At 42.0% G+C, this 19,792-nt stretch overlaps 1 protein-coding gene across 2 annotated transcripts in view; it reads right to left on the bottom strand.

Annotated features, from left to right (window-relative positions):
* The window catches only part of DISC1 (DISC1 scaffold protein), a 370,273-nt gene that overhangs the window by 27,316 nt on the left and 323,165 nt on the right, over positions 1-19,792 (bottom strand). Inside the window, exons 12-13 of one of the 2 annotated variants that reach the window (XM_025208657.1) lie at positions 16,527-16,770; positions 9,071-9,115 (exon numbers count right to left, since the gene is read on the bottom strand). In XM_025208657.1, the coding sequence (XP_025064442.1) occupies positions 9,071-9,115; positions 16,527-16,770 (289 nt within the window). Of the gene's footprint in view, positions 1-9,070; positions 9,116-12,063; positions 12,145-16,526; positions 16,771-19,792 lie in introns of those variants that run through there. The other variant, XM_025208658.1, reaches the window with a different exon arrangement.

The raw sequence follows: 19,792 nt of genomic DNA, 5'->3' as shown, positions 1-19,792 counted from the left end.
TTTCTCCCAACAGAAGTCCCTGGCCTTCGGCCTGGTGGGGACCTTACCTAAATTTTCACTCTCACAGGGAGGGCTGGAAATACCCTTGGGGTGACCAGCAAAAGCATATGCCAGGCAGAGGCTTCTTGCCTCTAGTGCCCCCTAGCTTGGGGCTAAGGGCAGGTTAGGTCAGGCTGGGATGGGTTCGTTGCTTGATTAGCAACCAGAGCAGCGCCTCTGCATGGAGGCGCCAGCTTGCAAAGGGGACATTATACTCTGGACAGACGGTTTCAACTTTAGTTTACTACTGAAAAAGAGACAGCGCTGAGATGCATTGCCTATGGGATGACAAAAAGTCACTAATGCTCTCAATACTAAATGGTGAGCATTCTACAGTTTTTAAATAATTCCACAATCCTCCATTTCTGAAAAGGAAAATAAAAGCTCTTTTAAGCTAAAAGAAATAGAGAGCAGAAAACGCATCTCAGAAACTTTCATGCCTATTAATGTCAGAAGTAAATGAACTCGGCTTTAAGCTCCATGTATTAAGAAAACACAAATCCTCCAGTTCACAAGGTAGGCAAATACTATCAGTAAATATAACTTTGATAGCACCTAAAGATGCATTTTGTTATTTACTTATTTATATATTTTTACAGTGACCGCACTTCTAGAAAGCTAAATATTACTGCTAAAGAGAGACTGATGTCATATGAGGGAAGCTGATATGTAATATTGTTTTATGGATTTTTTTCTGTGGAAGGTGCCACTGGATAGGGTTTACAGATACTAAAAGAGATAGGAAATGAACATAATTTTTTTTTTGTGGGAATGGTAGGAGGATTTTCTCTGCTTTTTAATGCAAAGTAGACTTCTTCACCTCTCTCCTCTGCACTTCTGGGGATAAAACAGATGTTGCTGCACCTGCACTAGAGCACTGGCATGCTAGGCTTTAATAGGGAAAGGGAAGCATGGTTTTCATTTTATTTTCTGCGTTTCATTATATTTTCTTAAAGGCCATTTTAATCCCTGCCTCCAACTGGCAGATACTACATGAAACCACTTAAGTACAAATATATATGTTTGGTTATCTTGTCCAGTGGAAACATTTTCCTTGCACTCTGGATTCTATTTCAGCAGTCTGGATAGAGAAATGAGCACATCTAATACTATGGTTGTGATAACTGCTCTTTTCAACACAGAGTTCCTCCTCACACCAGTCTCAGAAGTGAAACTCTCAGAAATATCCTTGAAACCACCCATGTTTATATGATCATAGAATCACAGAAAATTAGGGTTGGAAGGGACCTCAAGAGGTCTTCTAGTCTAACCTACTCAAAGCAGGACCATCCCCAACTCAATCATCCCAGCCAAGGCTTTGTCTAGCTGGGTCTTAAAAACCCCAAGCATGGAGACTCCACAACCTCTCTGGGTAACCTGTTCCGATAGTTTATTACCCTCCCAGTGAGAAAGTGTTTCCTAATATCTAACCTAAACATCCCTTGCTGCAACTTGGGACCATTGCTCCTTGTTCCGTCATCTGTCACCACTGAGAACAGTCCAGCTCCATCCTCTTTGGAACCACCCTTCAGGTGATAACCTGCTAAAAGCAAGCAGGTAAAATACCTTAATAAAATAAAACACCTTAATAAAATGTACCGCACAAAGAAGCTTTTAAAAGGACTCCTATGGGACATCCTGTCCAAGACTCATTTGTGGTGAACTAGAACTGATATTTAATTTCTCTTATATCCAGTTTAAAACAGAAAATGATACTTGCTAGTTCAGAAAGATTTTTCATATTACAATACAGTGGTAAGGGCAGTCAGGGATGATTTTTCAGATTCTGAGTTCCCACAACTTCTAATAAAGTTAACAAGAACTTCAGATATACAGCACCTGTTAAAGTTTAAGCCCACACATTCCTAATAGTACATTATGGGGAGGTCCATAAACACATGCAGCTCTTGCCCTGTTTAAGTCACATGTATAACATAATCTCTTATCATACTCAGACAGTGAGCTATATAACCACAAAAAAAATGAAGCTACATAGGGACAAAACACCATGCTCTGCTTGCTTTACCTCTTACACAGTGCTTGTGATCCTGTGGGAGTTGTGGTATTCTAATAGTTCTGCTAGCCACCAAGAAGAGGCCCAAATTTCATGTGTGCATAACGTACAGCACTTAATATGACCACTGTGATAGCATGGCAAACATCAATATGAAAAACTGTAGACAACCCCCTGCTCCAAAAAAACCTTCCAAACACCATGACAGCAAGGCAAGAACCAACATGTTAAATTGCAGACAACCCCTGGCTCCCAAAAGCACTTCCAGAGCCAAAAAATCCATTCTCAGGGACTGTGAGCAATGCACCCAACTTGTTCTGCAATTAAAATGGTTCTGGAGAGAAGCAGCAATGATCCACCACCCATTTTTCTCTCTACTGAAGAAAAATGGCTTTTAAAACAACTACTTTAGGTCAGCCCACAAGTGACACCCAACCATGACAACAGTACTCTGTCCCATTGTTGGCCACTGCTTGGCAATTCAGCTATAGTGACATCACACCATGGATGGCTGTATCCGACTCCGTGGGCTATTTTGGGGTTTCGTGACTTAGTCTGGATACAAATCAAAATCAAAGTAATTTTGTCACTATGTTTTTGTGACAACCTGAGCATGTCTTGTATGACATGGACACAAGGGATGATTGTCTCTTGCTCATCTCCCATTCACATATATCCCTCTCTTTCAGAACTCCCCCTGTCAATGACTGACATGGATTTACATATTGGCATGAATAGAGGAGATGCATGAAACATAAAATATGACATGTTGTGCTCTGGAGGTTGCTGAGGTTATGACATGTACTTTTATTCTTGCCATCTCTTATCACAGAAAGTCAAGGTAAAGAAGGCAACAAGAGGTCACCTAGTCCAACCCCCTACTCTGAGCATTCTTCAAAAACTGGGATGTCACAACTTCCCCAGTAACTGGTTCCAGTACTTAGCAGTTCCTATACTTAGGTCATTTTCACTAATATTTAACCAAAGTTCTTTTTGCTAAGCCAATTGTTACCTCTTGTCTATCCTCAGTAGGCACAGGAAAATGATTGATCAATGCTATTTTTAAAACAATATCTTGCATATTTGAAGGAAGTTATATGTACCTCCTCACCTTTTTTCCCCAAACCAAACAAGCCCAGTTCTTTCAGCCTTTCCTCGTAAATCATGTTTCTTAACCTCTTATCTTTTTTTTTTTTGTGCTTTCCATAGACTTTTCTCCATTTCCTCAATATCATTCATAAAGTGTGGTGGATCCAAATGAGAATGCAGGTTCCATTATAACACCAATCCTTGTTTTACAGTACTGCTGCCTGGCCAGTTTCCCCATTTTGTACATGACCATTCAGTTTTTCTTTCCTAAGTGTATTGCTTTGCACCTGACTATTGAATGTCATCCTATTGATTTCAGACCATTTCTTCAATTTGCCAAGATCATTTTTAATTCTAATTCTTTTTTCCAAGTTGCTTGTAACCCCTCCCAGCTTGGTGTCATTCACAGACTTAATAAGTATACTCTCTAGTCCATCATCCTTTTGCTAATGGTCATATGGAATAGTACCAGACCCCTACGGAACTCCCAGTGCATCCTCCCAGTTTGACAGTGAACTAATATTAACTACTCTTTGAGTGTGTTTACTTTAAAAGCAGCTGCAGACCCTCCTCTTGGAAGCCACATTTCCCTAGTTTATTTATGAGAATGTCATATGGGACCTATGGGTAATGCCATACTAAAATCTATTGTTTTCTGTACCTTCCCCACCCCCACCCATCCACTGGCCCTATTAAAGAAGGAAACTAGTAGATTGATTTGGCATAATTTGTCCTTGACAAGATCCATGAGGACTGTTTCTTATAACTCTATTGCTCTCTAGGGCCAAGTACAGACAGTCAAAAAGCACAAGGCAGAATCAATCCAATCTTTGCAGGTTTCTCTAAGCTCTGTAGACTGGACTGATAACAAATTTAACTCACATTCAATCTTCAATTGGCCAAGGCAGGCAGAAGCCTACACTGGCCCAGACCAGAAGGCAGAGGGGTGCTCAAGCATGCCTCCCAACCTGCCAGTCATTGCTAAGCCAAGCCAAGCCCACTAGAGCAAGGGGCATCCCTAGAGCAAGAGGCATCCCTTACTGGCTGCCAAGCATGCCCCCAACCACCTGCTGTCTCCCCACAAGGGAGTGAGAAGGAGCCCCCGTCCTGGTGCAGAGCTGGGGTCTATCCAGCAGAGAAAGCCACATGCCTCAGGGAGTTTCCCCCACCCTGGCCCATACTCCCCTTGAGCCAGGGTCTTGCCAGCTACAGGGAACCCTATGCTGAGGCTGATTCCACCCCCCTCCCCCCACAGCTCACATGGCTAGGCTGGCTGCTCAGCCCTGCCCCTTGCCACTCTCTAACCTGCAGGGGGTGCCAAGCCAGGGTCTGCCCCCCCTCCACTGCTGGCTTGGATTGGGTCCACTGCCCTGCACCCCCATCTCCATGCTTACTCCTCCCCCACCCCCTTATTACCTGTGGCTCCCTGCCTGCTCCCTGAGACAGGCAGGATGGGTAAGGGTTCAATTGCATGTCTGGCTATGGCAGCTGCTGCTCTCTGGGGCAGAAGAGGAGATCCCAGCAATTTAACTCTTTTCTGCCTGCTCCCTGGGACAAAAAGCACAGGCAGCCACAGCTAATCAGGGGGCATGGGGAAAGTAAGTGAGGATCTGGGGTGCAGGGGAGGGTGGAGGAGCATCAGGGAACTAGGCTGATTTGCTGAGATTCGGGACAGAAGTTCAATAGACCACTCTAACCTGAACTGATTCAATCTGATACTACATCCATCCAGGTCTATCTTAAACTGAGTCTGGTCAATTTGAAACTGGTCTGTGTGCACTGAACTTCTGTTCCCTTACAGGTTTAGACCAGTTTCCAATCACTTATACCAGTTTGTGTGTAATTTCTGTCCCTAGGCTAGGTGCTTACTAATTGTCTGTTTAATAATTTGTTCCATTATCCTTCTGGTTACTGAAAACAGGCTTGCTTGTCTATCGTTTCCTGAGTCCTCTTTGTAAGAAAATTGCTAGGTTTGCCCTTCTCCAGCTCACTGGAACTTCACTGTTTTCTATGAATTCTCAAAGATAACTAATAATAGTTCAGAGACTGCTTCAGCTAGTTCTTTAAGTCAGCGGGCAGCAACCTACAGTCTGTGGGCCAGATCCAGCCTGCCAAATGATTGTAGCTGGCCTCCAAAGCTGGGATGTCAGTGGCAGGTGGGTGGAAATTCGGCAGGCAGGAACTGTGGCATTGGCAGCCTTCCTTCAGACTTACTTCCATTAATCGAGCCTGCCACTCCTAAAAAGGTGGTTGAATCCTTCTTTAAGTACTTCAGAAAAAATTTCCCCACAGCCTGCTTACCTGAATACATCTAACTTACTTAAATGTTGTTTACTTAATTCTGTCTTGTGTTCCTACCTCCTTTTGAATAGTGTGTTAAGCATGAGATCAAAATGTACTGTTTTGCAAAGCCCAAAGCAAAAAAAAAGCATTCAACATATCCCTCTTGTCTGTGCCAACCATTATTTATTTCCTCCGAGTACCATCCCTATTAAGTAATGGACCTACATACCGTTGTCCTTCTCTTAGGCCTAACATATTTCTGGAAATTTGCTTGTTGCCTTTTATGTTCTACACGAGTTGTAGTTCATTTGGTGCCTCAGTCTACCTGATTTAATCCATATGTGCCTTTCTTTAAATTAATCCTTAGTAATGTGTTCTGGCTTCAATATTTTGTATAATTTCTCTTTATTTTTGCAGGTCATTCTATAGCTCGTGGTGTAGCCATATTAACATGTTACCAATGTTCTTCCCCTCCTCCCCTCTGAATCAGAAGGGACTGTTTGTTGTAAATTGCAGGACATTGGGTATTCCTTTTCCCTCACGGAATACCTTCCTGTGAGACCTTACTTTGAGGGTGCTGAAGTCTGCTCTTTTGAAGTCCACTGGCTGCAACCTTCTGCTCTTGTACTTTCGATTCCTAAGAAGTATGAACTCCATTGTTTCATGACCATTTTCTTCTACTTGCAGCTTAACCATTTCTTCAACCATTTCCATAAACCAGTTATTACCAACTAAGAAACTGCCACATGTACATGTGGTGTTCCAGAGTCTGTAACATCGCAACATGCACCACAGCTTCCTAAGTACAGTGATTCCAGTAAAAAAGTTTCCAGACAGCTACTCTGCAATTATGCAACACTTTCTCACTACTGTCTCAAACTTCCTACATTTTCTTCCCTTAACCTGATCTGTTGTCTTCTTCTTCTATAGTCACACATAGTACTTGAGTATGCTAATGGTTGCCAACAGCATATTGTAATCCTGATCAACCTATTCCCCTCATGCTGGCTCCATTATAGTTATTGGAGGATTTTCCACACAGGGATAGATCTTTCCTGTCTTCCAGTGTTCAGTCATGCAGGCATTTGGTCACATTTTGTGAGATCAGATTTCCCTCTCTTGTCCCATTTCAGTAAACAGTGTCTCTGGTCAGAGCAGGCTTTTAAACACCATAATAGACTACTATTTAGTCTCATTCAATGCATCTTAGACAACTCCAGTTTCTGTTCTGACAGGATGTCCTTGGGAGTGACGCAGTTTACTAGGTTGAAAGGGATAATCTGCAATGGGCCAAGACTTTTCATAGAAATTGCATTCTGAATTCTACACCCTGCAATGTAAGGAGTTGACAAAACTTGATAACATTTGCAGTTGTTTCACACTGTAAGAAGCTCCTTTCTCTGGCTAGTCACCAGGATCCAGCAGACTAGAATGACTATGAAGGTCACACTCTATAACTTGTGGATAAAACCTAGTAGAGTTGGAGTAAGTGAACTGTGTACGAAGGCCATGTCTCTATAGGCCTGCCTTTGTATGCATACTGAGAGTATCCCGAATCATCTGCAGAAGAGTTTCCAGTTTGACATTCTGAGAGAGGGACTTGTGGCTTGCCTTCCTGCAGTACAGTCTGGGTTGCTAGCCCCAGTATCCACTTCCTCCGATTGTGCTATCCCTTCCTACTCCTTTTGTTTTGTTTTTCCTCTCAAAACTTCAGGAGGAGAGGTTTTTTTTCTGTATGTGATTATCTAAGATTGTTGTGGTGAATGTAGTGGTGGGAAGGTTTCTCAAATGATCATCCTCCCTGCTCCTCTGCTTTCCTGGCTCTTAGTCATAAGTATAAGTGCGGCATAGTCTGTGCTTTTGGGTGCGTCTTCTGTCTTGTGGACGTTGACTCTAGAGGCCAACCTGCTTCTGAGTTCTCCAGCATCTTTCCCTGAGAATCACTGCTGTGCAATAGGCTGTTGATGGTGTTTACATTCTTTGCTTGAAGCCATATGCCGCTTGTACTATCTTGTAAAGTCTGTGCTGTCTTGGCAGCTGCATGTGACTGATGGCTGGACACTGTCCATGTACTATTGTTGTCATTCTTTTCTGACAACAGGTGCTTTCACTGTCTTGGTGCCTGTGGGACTGTGTACTCCTTTTATATGTCAACACCATTCATAGGCATGTGAATAGCTTCATTCTGATTCACAGCTGAGTCCACTGGCAGAAGTGGCAATTTGCATCTTCTGGAGCTTATTTTCTGCTGAGATAACCTTCACCCCAAAGCTTACAGTTCCCATTTACACTTCTATCTTGCACAGTAGAATTTTCCAGGGCGTGCATAGCCTCATTTGGGTGTAATCCCACAGTCTGTTTGCATGAAAGGACAGTGAATTGAGGTAGAGCTCCAGCTTCTGGGCAGCCTTTGAATTTATGGGTGGGAACACTGAGAAGTAGCTGGTCCAAATAGCTCCCCCCATATGCAACCTAGTGACAATCCATGTTTGAATGTGCATAGCTAGGTAGCAGGGGGCATGTTCTCATCTGGCAGATGAAACATATACTATTTGGGGATGTGAAATAGGGTATACTCACCTGTATAATTTGCTTGCTGGAAGTGATGCATGGCCTCTAAACTTTCTCAATATATGTTTCAGTGCAACATAATTGTGTCATTGAGAATCTGTAACTCTCCCAAGGCCCATGCAAATGTAACTAAAGGTTTATCTAACCACTCAGTTCACAAAAACTAAGACTGTCCCTCATTTACTTTTTTTTAATAAGGAACACCTTCAACTGCTTGATTAATCTAGGGCTTACTCAAAGTTACAGACTACAGGCTCTGACATCTTTATGAAAAGGTTGAAAAACAAAATGACAAGCTTCCAGAAAGTTTACCTACATAAAGTTTCTGCATACCATGCCATATACATTTAACAGTATATACCAACACAGGACTGTCCAACTGGTAGCCTGTGGGCTGCACCTGACCTGCAAGGGGTCATGTGCAACCTGCAGGTTCTCATCCAGCCACCACTCTCCCCATTGCTCTGACTGCTGCAGTGGCCAGAGGCTCAGTGGCAAGGGAGCATGGTGGGAGGCCATGCGAGCTTGCTGCCTGTGTAGTGGTGCCAGTGCAGGGGCTCAGGCAGGGTACTTACACTGCTTGTGTGGCAGTGATGGGGGAGGAGGGAATCGCCCATGCAATGGGCTCATATGGCAGCAGTAGGGGTGTGCTCACCAGCATCGTGGTAGTGGCGAGGGGTGGGAGTGCTGCATGTGGTGGGGTGCTGGGGCACCCATGTGGCCCTGTACCATGCAGCTTGTGCAGTGTGTAGCCTAGGGCCTGCAACCAGTGCAGTGTGTGGCCCTGGCTGCTGTGAAGTTGGACAGTCACATACTAGCATCTGCTTCTGAAAATAAAAGTAATTTGTTCAACAAGAACTACAAAATGGTCAAAACTAATTTTTATGTCTTCAATGAGAGCAAGATTGGGCCCTTACTTGTAGCATCACCATTGCTCTCCTAAATATTTGCACATTATGGTGCAAGTTTTACTCAACAGTAATATTATCAAAAGATGTATCATCTGTTTTCAAGGAATCCCCAGGAAATCTGTACAAATTTCCCTGCCCTTTATAGTCTCCAGAAAACACTTACCTCAGACAAACGATCTTCTGCACCAAATGAAATATCCTCCACAACCTGTTAAGGATATGTTACAAGATACATATTACCCACAGTGTACAAACATTAGGTTTTTTATGTAGTTGTGTAAAGGCACCATAGTACATAATAAAAAAGATTATAGTCTGAACTAATAGGTTGTTTTGTTGCATTGATATAAAGAAACACTTTAGACATCAACAAAGGAGACACTTGAAAGCTAATTTTCATACTGCTTATAATGGAGTGGCAGTAGCCAGCCCTCAATTAAGTTTACATATGAGGGCTTGTTTGTTTTTTTATAAGTCTAAGTTTTGGCCTACTCTCTACAGTCTACAGACAGAGAAATATCAACATTTAGGTCTAGGGCTCAGAGGGGTTTTTATCAACTTTATAATGCATGTAAAATTACCATTTGAGCCACTTTGTTTAAAATAAAAAACTGAAAGATAGGAAATACTTAGATTTTTGGATTTACTTTTCAAGATATAGTACACTGAATCAACTGTTTCTTGATCAGGCTCTAACTAAAAATTAAGATTTTAGGCCTCAAATCTATAAGCAACTCTGAACCAGAAGACTCTTATATTTGAGTAGGTTTTCACTGCCATCTTACAGCGAAAACATAGCCTAGCCATATACATTCCTTCACAAAATTGAGGTTTGAAACAGTACTCTCAGAATGATTTAAAAGGGTGGGTCAATATCACCTAGATTTCATGTGGAGAAGGATGAATTAATTATAGAGATGAGTTCAAAAATGGAGACTTAGCAATGAGGAAAAGGGAGAAATTTCACAAGAGCTTAATTTTATCAGACAAATGAGATGTGGGAGTCTTTCCTAAAGAGATGAATAATAGGGGTGTGCAAAGCAGGCCCCATTCAATTCAGATTTGGCCAGAATCAGGGACAGAGATTTGATTAGTTAATTCAGATCACTGTCCCTGATTCGATTCAGCTGAATCCAAATCTGAAGATTTGATGCCGATACGGAGAATCACGGATTCAGCCATAGACACAGCTTTAAATGTTTTTTCTACATACCTTGAGGTACCAGCGCGGCTCGTGATCTTTGCGATGCCAGGGCGGATAAAGCATCCCAACGGAGTGCGGGGGGGGCCCTCCACATGCTTGGTGGAGAACCCAGAAGTGGACCTGAAATACTTCTGGTCCACTTCTGGGTCTGCCAGGGAGCACACAGGGGCCCCCCACACCCTGGCTCGGCGATTGGCTGTGGGGGGACCCCGGGTGCTCCCCCTAGACCCAGGAGACACCAGTTGCGAAGCTGGGGAGGGACGGAAGTGCTTCTGGTCCACTTCTGGGTCTGCTCCCAAGTGTGCTGGGGAGCCCCCCCACACTCTTGTGGGACACTCTATGCACCCCAGCATCACAGCACTTACCAGCCGCCTGCTACCTAGAGGTATGTAGAAAAAACATTTAAAGCTGTGTCTATGTCCGAATCTCCTAGTCAATTCAGAGGGTTCCGATTCGATTTGAAGAGATTAAAGGGTCCTCTGATTTAATTTGGATTCAGAGATTCAGCCACTAAATTTGGCCGAAACTCCACCAAATCGAGTCAAGGACCAAAGCTTCACACAGCACTAATGAATAAAGCTATGACCCCCTCCAAATTAAAATCCTTTCCCAAAACCCAGGGAAACTGGGAGAGTCAATATTAACATAATCATAAAATTATGTGCCACACATATATGAACGCATTCCTTAAGTGAACAGAGTTAAAAGGTGGTGCTTTAACAAAGCAACATGCTTAACATCACAGACACATATATGTAAGAGACTGTAAAAATCAATATCCTATAGTGCATGGTTTCAGTAATCCACCTACAAAAAAGGGAATGTTGAGGTTTCTTGAAGGTCTAAAATTAATTCTGGATTTCCTAATCTTTTATCTTATTTATTTAGACTAAGTAGCAAATTCTTGTAGGGATTAATCTTTATGAAATACAGAAGTCTCCATGGAAAAGCCAGTGTTTATTAACAGATAGCACAGTGGTATCTGACACACCTTGAGTACACCTCAAACATCAGTGTGTAAAAACGGTGGGTGGCCATCCTGTGATGACCCAACTGTTATATACTAGCCATCTACCCATTGCTGCAGAATTCTTCTGCAGCATGGATTAGGCTACAGACCACATCTTCAGATGCTGACCTTAACTGACACTTAATCCTGACATTTAAAACAGAGACAAATTTAGTTTCCAAATATTTTTTGAAGCTCTATAAACACAATTTTTAATTAAAACTAAAATGAAAGTACAGTTTGTTTAGACCTCTAAAAGCTTTGTTCTTTACACGTGGCAAATTTCTCTCTTAGATTACAGCTATTTAATTTTCAGTAATGTGTTGCAGCCTGCTGACAGCGGTTTTACTGCTGGCTGCTTTCACTGAATTCTGAGACGCTGTATCTGTCATGACAGCAGTGACTTCTTTTTAATGAAAAACATCATGTTAAAATGAAACATTATCAATTCGTTACTTAGGGTGTCAGTATTTTTAACCCAGTTGTAATTCTCTAGCATTTGTGAAAGTATTTTACAAACAACCTCTCCACAGAGGGGTGAACTGGGTGCTTCTACACTTTCGTTAGTGTGCATTAAATCTAGTACCTCCATTGTGAGGTGCTAGGAAAACGCACATCAGCCTGTCTTAATGCCCATCTTAGCCTATCATTAAGCATCACTTAAAAAGCATGCTCTCCAGTTAATGTGCGCTAGCCTATTTTAATGCGCATTAACTAAAAAGCTCATTTTAAGTGATGCTTTAATAAGCAAATGTACATTTAAGCGCATGTGTAGATGGGTGACCTTGATATCAAGAGAACCTGGAAGCCACTACTCTAACAACATCCTCTCTCTGTTTCAGTTACTAAGAAGAATGATGCATAATTTATCAGTGATTATGATGCAGTGACCACCAACATTACTAACTTACAAAAGGCATGGATTTGTTTTTTTGTTTTGTTTTTTACCTTGGCACTTCAATCACCTGACATCTCTTGCAATCTAGTAGGTGTTTCTTTGCTTCATAGGGAGTAAGAGGGAACACTGCACAGCAAGCCAGATAGTAGCAGCAGAAGGAGAAAAAAAGGATAGGTCAGGGAATCAAGCCAGCAGGTTTACGAGTATTATGTTAATAGAAATACCTGGCCTTAAAACCTTCCTGATACAGGTAAGTCTAGATACCTATGACTGGCCATTGGCATCTCTGACATGATAAGAGGTTTTAGCTTAAAAAAGAAAATATCAATAAACAAAAGCGAAAGCAAGGACACATGAGAAGAAATGAAACAAGCAAGAAATGAAAAGAAATGAAATGTTATTGTACATACATCTGGGTAAATTCTGGTATATTTCAGAGATCACCCAAAAGCACACTTGAACACTATTCAAAATAAAAAAAGAAAGAAATCCATCACCTTCACTTACAACCAAGGGAAAGATCACTCAAAGTCAGCTAGAACTGAAGACATTTTTCAAAACAAAGCTAGGATTCATAGGATGTATTCACCTTGAATTCATAGGGATCCAAGTAGTATTAACCAAGTTGGGGTGTGGACAGACAAACAAATTATACTATGTTAAAAAGGGGAACGGGGGAATTACTGCAGATCAGCTGATACACAGTGGGTGCATCTAATCATGCAATTAATGCAAACAGATAAACTCTGGAGCTGTTCGAGCTTGAGTAAACGTCTCCTGTTACAGCATCTACACCTGCACCTAGGACAGCAGCAATTTGAGCTGGGGCAGAGCAGGCCTGGGCTGCTAGCAGGCTTGAGGGATCAGTTCCACACTACAGCATCAGACAGAGGGGCTGGCTGGGGCACGAGAACGCTGAAAGTGTGGAGGCATATGGCTAGGAGACGGGCAGGAATTTGTCTCTGTTGCCTGGGCTGACTGGGCTCAATTTATGCCCACAGTCACCATCCACACATGCATTTCATTGCAGTTAATTACACCCTGACAGTACTATCCTATGGCAGAGTTAATTTACCGTGCCTTAATATTGGCACATGTGTAGACAGTGACTTTACTGAGGAGCTAATTAGTTTAATCCACAGTAAAGTGGGTAGTAAATGCATCCAGGAAGTACTTCACATATCCACTCTATCCTGCAGTAAATGGAAGCTAAACAATAGTTGCAATAAACATGCAAATACTTAATTCAGGGGTACGCTACTCCAGTTTAATGTCCACATACCAGGAGATACAACATACCTACAGTATAGTTACTAAGGATTAGATGAAATGCAGCAAGTTTCTCTATACTCCACCTTTTAACTCAAGATGCATTTGTTTATCTGTCCACACCCTTTGCCTGCAGGAACTTAATTCTACCAGTTAGCTCTGGTTCTAGGTAGCAGAACAACACATCAGCATATGAGAATCTATTTTCCTCCACTTGAAAGAGGACTTTGTTTTGATTCAGGCTGGTTAGTGTTGTTTATGGCTTTGTCCCAGCAAGTTAAAGACAACTATGTTGTTCTGATTAGCTCTTGGTAGTTCCAGTAGGGTGCTGTTTGTTTCTGGATGTTTCTGCAATTTCAGAATGATTTTTGGATGGTTCCACTGGATTTAAGTTCTGGCAAAAAACAATAAAGATGTTTCTGCAAGCAGAGTTGTCAGAGCTTGTACACGTTTCACTAGCTCAGGAGCTGCAGGAGAAAGTTGGCTGATAGGGTTTTTCTGAGACACCACTGAATCTTCAGCACAAGTAAACTACGAAGTAAAAGTTCTCACTGTCTTAAGAAATATAGTCAGAGGTGTAAGATGGCAGCTCTACACCCAGGGCAGAGGCAGTGCATGGGGCAGCACCAACTGCTGTGCTGCTGATGACAGTCACATAACCAGCCACCAGCTATAACAGCAGCTATTGTTGCGTCCTCTCCAAAGGCAGCATCCAAGGCTACTGTCCCTGTTCCCCCCCTGCCCTCCAGTTATGCTTCTGAATATAACGCTGAGTTACAGATAATAAACTTGTAAAACTATCTGACCTTTCAAAGAATGCAAAGTCTGAACTCTCGGCATTGGGAACATGACATTGCGTGACCTACTGAGGATAGGCTTTATTTTTTTTAAAACAAAAATAAACACAAAAACTTGGCTCCATTGTCAAGCAGGATCTGAATATATATTTGCCCTTTCCCTTCATGTGCACCCCTCTGCCTAACAATAGTTTTGTAATGAAATTCATGAGGAAAATTATTGCATGCAAGGAAATTGTATCTATAGTGCCCTGCAGTGAAACCAATACCCACTTTGCCATAAATTTTGTCAGTGATTGGAAGACAAATGATTCACTTATAACATTCTGCTATACAGTTCAATTGCCATGGTAAGTACAGCACTTCTATGTAAAGTGCATGTTTTATACACATTACTATGACTCTCTTTGATACTAGTTTCTAATAATCCTGCAGACTCTAAACAAAGTCTCTTCCTTTGCAAAGGAATTAGAGGATATCTTTTCAAAGGATATGTGATCCCCCATAGCCTAGAGCAGAGACAAGACAGCCACCCTCATGGGACAGAGCTCAATCTTACCAAGAAATGCGTTTTACACAAACCCTCGACCACCCTGTTAAAGGCCAATAAAATCATTTTGATAAATGCACGTTCTCCCATTAAGTGAATATCTTTAATCTCTATTTCTTGTTACATGATCATTATCTTGTGATTGATTATTAAAGGTCATCGCTAAGCTGTTCCAGAAGAAGGACCTTAAAATCCTTTCAGTGGTCAAATTAGAGCCACTAAAAGCCACACAATGGTTTTTGCCATAAGCATGGAATTATTTTTAAACCACCACAAAATTTCCACAACTAGGCACAGTTTGCATCCTGGGAAAGTGGTTTCAGCTCTCTCAGATAAATGCTTTTATAGAGTAGAAGACTCTTTTTTTTTTTTGCCTTACTCTCTTTCTCTCCAAAATAAAAAACAAAACAGAAAATCACTGTGGCTAAGCTCAAAGAAAGGTATAGTACATTTATTAAATATTCCAGCCCGTGATTGACTTCTGAGACATGAATGCATCTGAGATGCTCTATGCCTTCTATCACTATTCATGCGCTCCCTGCCTGACACTTCTGTTTAGAGGAGTTAATTGTTTTAAATGTCTAACCCAGTGGCTCCCCAGGTTTTTGGGCCATGTGATCATTGCCCACCCTCAACATTTCCTGCAGACCATCCCACACTTTAATATCAAACTTGGAATTAGTCTGAATTCTGCCCTAAACCATTTGGGATTTACAGACTAGTTCTCCTGGAGTTCTGCCCAAGTCCCCTGGAGAGACTGTGCAAATCTTAACTTCGACCACAGGAAAAATCAGTTACCATCAGACCCAAACCTCTACAGATGCTGTATTTTTGGAATGGGAAGCAAGCATTTATCACGCAACAGGACTGCTGGCATTATCTTTGCAGATTCACAGAGAAAGCAGCAGATAAAAATAAAAACCACAGCTGGCCATTTAGGATAAAAATGCCCTCTGTGTGAAAACTGGTCTAGCTGTGTAAAATGTATCAAACAAAAGGCTGAAATTATCATTTATAGCCTGAATCAAAATAGAATTTTGCAAACCAGAAGGGTGGGTAAAGGCCTGGCTTTTGGTAAATCTCAGTTGGTACAAATGCACTATTAAGTATCAATTTTCTGCCTAGTGCAGAGTTCAATGTCTGTAAACATCATATACCATTAAGCACGCATATAATTTTTGTCAACATAATTCCAAGGTAATAAAAATGACAACAACTCATGGTAGGGGGAGTTTTGTCATACTGGCACGGTTAGATGATAATGCTTTTTAACAGCTTGCTGATCCTTACAGTGCAGTTAAAAGATTACCAGACAGTTGTAAATATTTAAGCAAGACAAAAATTCCAAGCAAAACACAAAACTTAAAAGAAAATGTCAAGCCCTTTACACCTCACCATTTTTCCCTTTTAATATTTGATGTGAACTGGAAGCCTGCCAGAGCCTGAGCTAGGGGAAGACTGACATGCCACTGGAATAAGGGACCTTGCTTCTCTTCTCCCTGAGGCTGATGTAAATCAGGTGTAAAAAGTCAATAGAGCGGTGTCAGTGTGAAACTGATGTAAGTGAGAGGAGAAACAGCCGATGCTGTGTGTTAAACATATAAAGAATGATGGATGGCATGGGAATATTTTCTCAATAAAGTATAGCTGTACAGTATGTATGTTACTGGAATTCTCTCCTTTTTTCTAAAAGGATTAATGGTGAAAGGAAAAGGAGATTGAAAGTGTTTTCATACAGCAAGTAAGCCATTTTATTTGGACCTTTCTTGAGACCAAATCCAAAATTGATATTAGCCTGCTCTGCTGACCCATAATCCAGTTGCACCCCCTGTCCTCTCCAAATGAAAAACAAGAGCAGCTCTTGAACGCAACCAGCAGGAAATTTCAGATACCTCTTTCAGCTTACAGGGTTTGGGGCATGGAGAAATGCCCCACTCTGTGCCCTTTGGGATGTGATTTTCTCTTCCTTTTTCAGGATCCAAGCAGCCATCAGCTGCAGCCTCCATCTCATCTGCTTGGTTCTTGTCTTCCTCAGAAACACAGCAACCAGCTTCTTTCAGCTGAAACCCTCGGATCAACAGCTGACAGGCCTCCAAGTCAGCTTCCCACACTCTCTGGAGCAGCTGGGTCCCACAGCTGAAATAAAGCCAAAGGAAAATAAAAACACAGTTCAGGGACAATATTTCCTATCACACAATTTTTGGGGGTTGGTGTTTGTTTCTGTTTTCCTACCTAACAAAAAAAGGGTAGTTCAATGTTTTCACAAAACCTCAGCACATTTTTAAATGGAAATGGGTTATTTCAAGCTGAGTAGTAGTAAAAGAACATCAAGAAAAATCTTTCTGATAAGATGTTGTTGCTTACTGTAGCATGCACTGTAGGGATATTAGACCCCACCCTGATTTTACTTAATAGAAGTTTTGCCATTGCCTTCAGTGCAAGCAGGCTCACTTGATTTATTCAGCCCCAGGGGCTGCATATCTGGAATCCCAAAAATAACTCATATTTTCCCCTCAAACTGCTCTAACCATTACTGTCAATGGAATAAAATTATTATTTACAGCAATAATAATTTAATCAAATTCTATTTTTTTTAAATTACTAGTGTAAATATTATTTTTACTAGAATTAAACTTTGACCTTTCAGACTTTTGCAGATTGAAGTTTATCTAATAAGGACTTTTTTCCCCTCTCTTCAATCTTCTCCTTCTTCTGTCTATTTTTCCCTATCTCTCTTTGTGATACTTTATTGTTCCCTTCAATCCAAGTGCAGAACAAACTGAAAACAAGTTTATATTTAAAAATTCTTCACAACTTTGCAATACTGTATCTTCTTCATTCAAAATTCTCTTACTTACTTTAAAGACCCATTCTTGAAACTCTCCATGCACAGATCTTCAATTAAGTCAATGAGAATTGCATGCATATAGGGTTTCACAGGGTTACATGCTAAATATTTAAACCTGACATTACCTTTGCAACATATGGATATATCATCTCAACCTCATTTTAAAAGTGACAGACCTACTAAAGTGCAGTTGGATAGTGGCAGAGATGGAAATAAACCCCAGGAGTCTTGATTCCCCTTTAGGAACTTATAGAGCAGTGGTTTTCAACCTTTTTTCGTTTGCAGAGCCCTAAAAAATGTGAATGGAGCTGCAGACCCCTTTGAATTGTAAATGTGGGTATTCACATACTTTTGATTAATCATAGTCATCTTTGTGGACCCCTTAGACATAGTGTATGGATCCCCGGGGGTCTGCAGACCACAGTTTGAAAGCCACTGTTCTAGACAAATTGTGTTTTGAAACCTAACAATTTATGTATGTTCTTCAGGGTCATTTGTGAAAGAATTAAATATAATTAAATACATTTTATTTTATATAAATTAAATATAAAATTGAGCGTGTCAATTAATGTATGGCATCCACAGACTGACCCCCCCATACCAACCCCGTGTTGGATCAGGGCATGGAGAGACCCCCACCTGCAGGATGCAGCCTTCAAACTAGCCCTGTTACACTCATCTGGCCTGCGGGACCAGAGGGCTGCACTAAATAAATGCTGGTATATTTTACTGTACATGTTGTATATTTTACTGGGAGTGCACATGTGGAACAACAGGGATTTTGGAACAAAGCTACTGGATTAGTACTTTGCGCTTGTATATCTGTTTATTTAAAGTGGAATGTGGCATGAGGTCTTTAGATTGCTGCCTGAATCCCAATGGGTCCCAAGCAATGCTAATAGAAGGGAAGAAATCTTCAACAGGTGCTATAGTCAAATTCCTTGTTCCATCCAGTCAGCAGTCTGCCTACCCAGCCAAAAAACACATCCCTGCTTCTTGAGATGCTAGACTTGGCACTTGTCAATCATGGCATTATGACCACTGACTTCAAACTTCTAGTAATCAGCTTACTTTGCCTATTCAACTTGATAGAAGGCTCCATCAATACAACCAGGACCACGAACAATAATATGCACAGTAATCACTGCCAGATAAACAAATGGGACTTAGATGATTGTAAAGTAGCAGAGCACCCTGTGGGCCTATTTTTCACCTGCTACTCAATCCCTTTGGTCAACATGTTTTGATGGTGATTTAGATGAACACACATTTCAGCATTCAGCATTTAGTAACTGCAGAACATATTTCTAAGTTTGCTTTTGTATCGGGGATTATAAGGGACTGGGGCATAGGCAGTGTAGCCTATGTTAGACCACTGAGGGAAAGCAGGGGCCTGAGGCTGGGAACGAGAACCATCTACCAAAACCAGAAGGAAATCCACAAGTCGATTTCACAACACAATCCAGGGGCAATCCACAGGGCAAAATCCAAAAACAGAGCCAAACCAGGGTCAGGAATGAGGAAACAGATCCACAGGGAAATACAAAGTGAGAGTCTAAAAACCAGGGTCAGGAACCAGGAGAACTGGAGTGCAGGAACTAAGAGGCTTTCCATAGCAAACATACTGACTAGCCTGCAAACTAGGGCTGTGCGAAGCTTCAGGTGCTGATTCAATTTGGAAGAGATTCGGCTTAATTCGGTGTCCGAATCTCTGAATCTGAATCAAATCAGGACACCAGTTAAAAAGTCTGAATCAACTTGAAGCTCTCTGAATTGATTTGGAAAAGATTCGGAGAGCTTCAGTGATCTGGGCAGTCCCCGCTTGCTGCAGCAGGGATCTGGACCCAGACTCCATGCTGGTAAGTAAGGGGCGGGGGGGGGAAAGGGCTGGCAGAGAGGAAAGGGGACCATGGGGGGACCCCCCACCAGGCCCTATTCCCTGCCTGCTCCCCCAGCCCCTCTGAGTGCCCCGCAACCTCCGCCCACTCTCCCAGCCCCCACTACGGCTGCCTGTCTGACCCCAGCTCCTGGCTCTTTAAAAGAAAGCCACCACTCACTGGCTACTGCCACGTGGGGCGGCAAACCCCGTTGTCCCCCACTGCCCCATGCTATGTGTGGGGGGTCTGCTACAAGCCTCTCAGCCCCCACTCACTCTCTCACCCCCCACACACACTGACTGCTGCAGCAGCCTCAGGGCTTTTGGGGGCTCATGGCAGAGCCCTCCATGCAGCACGGGGCAGCAGAGATCACCCCCACCTACCAGGAACTGGTGACTCTGGGCTTTTTTTTTTTTTTTTAAAGAGCCGGGGC

Source organism: Alligator sinensis, unplaced genomic scaffold, assembly GCF_000455745.1.
Source record: "Alligator sinensis unplaced genomic scaffold, ASM45574v1 scaffold93_1, whole genome shotgun sequence".
In the NCBI taxonomy this organism is placed as follows: Eukaryota; Metazoa; Chordata; order Crocodylia; family Alligatoridae; genus Alligator; species Alligator sinensis.
The sequence above is the reverse complement of the archived record's forward strand: the minus strand, read 5'-3'. Positions and strand labels throughout refer to the sequence as shown.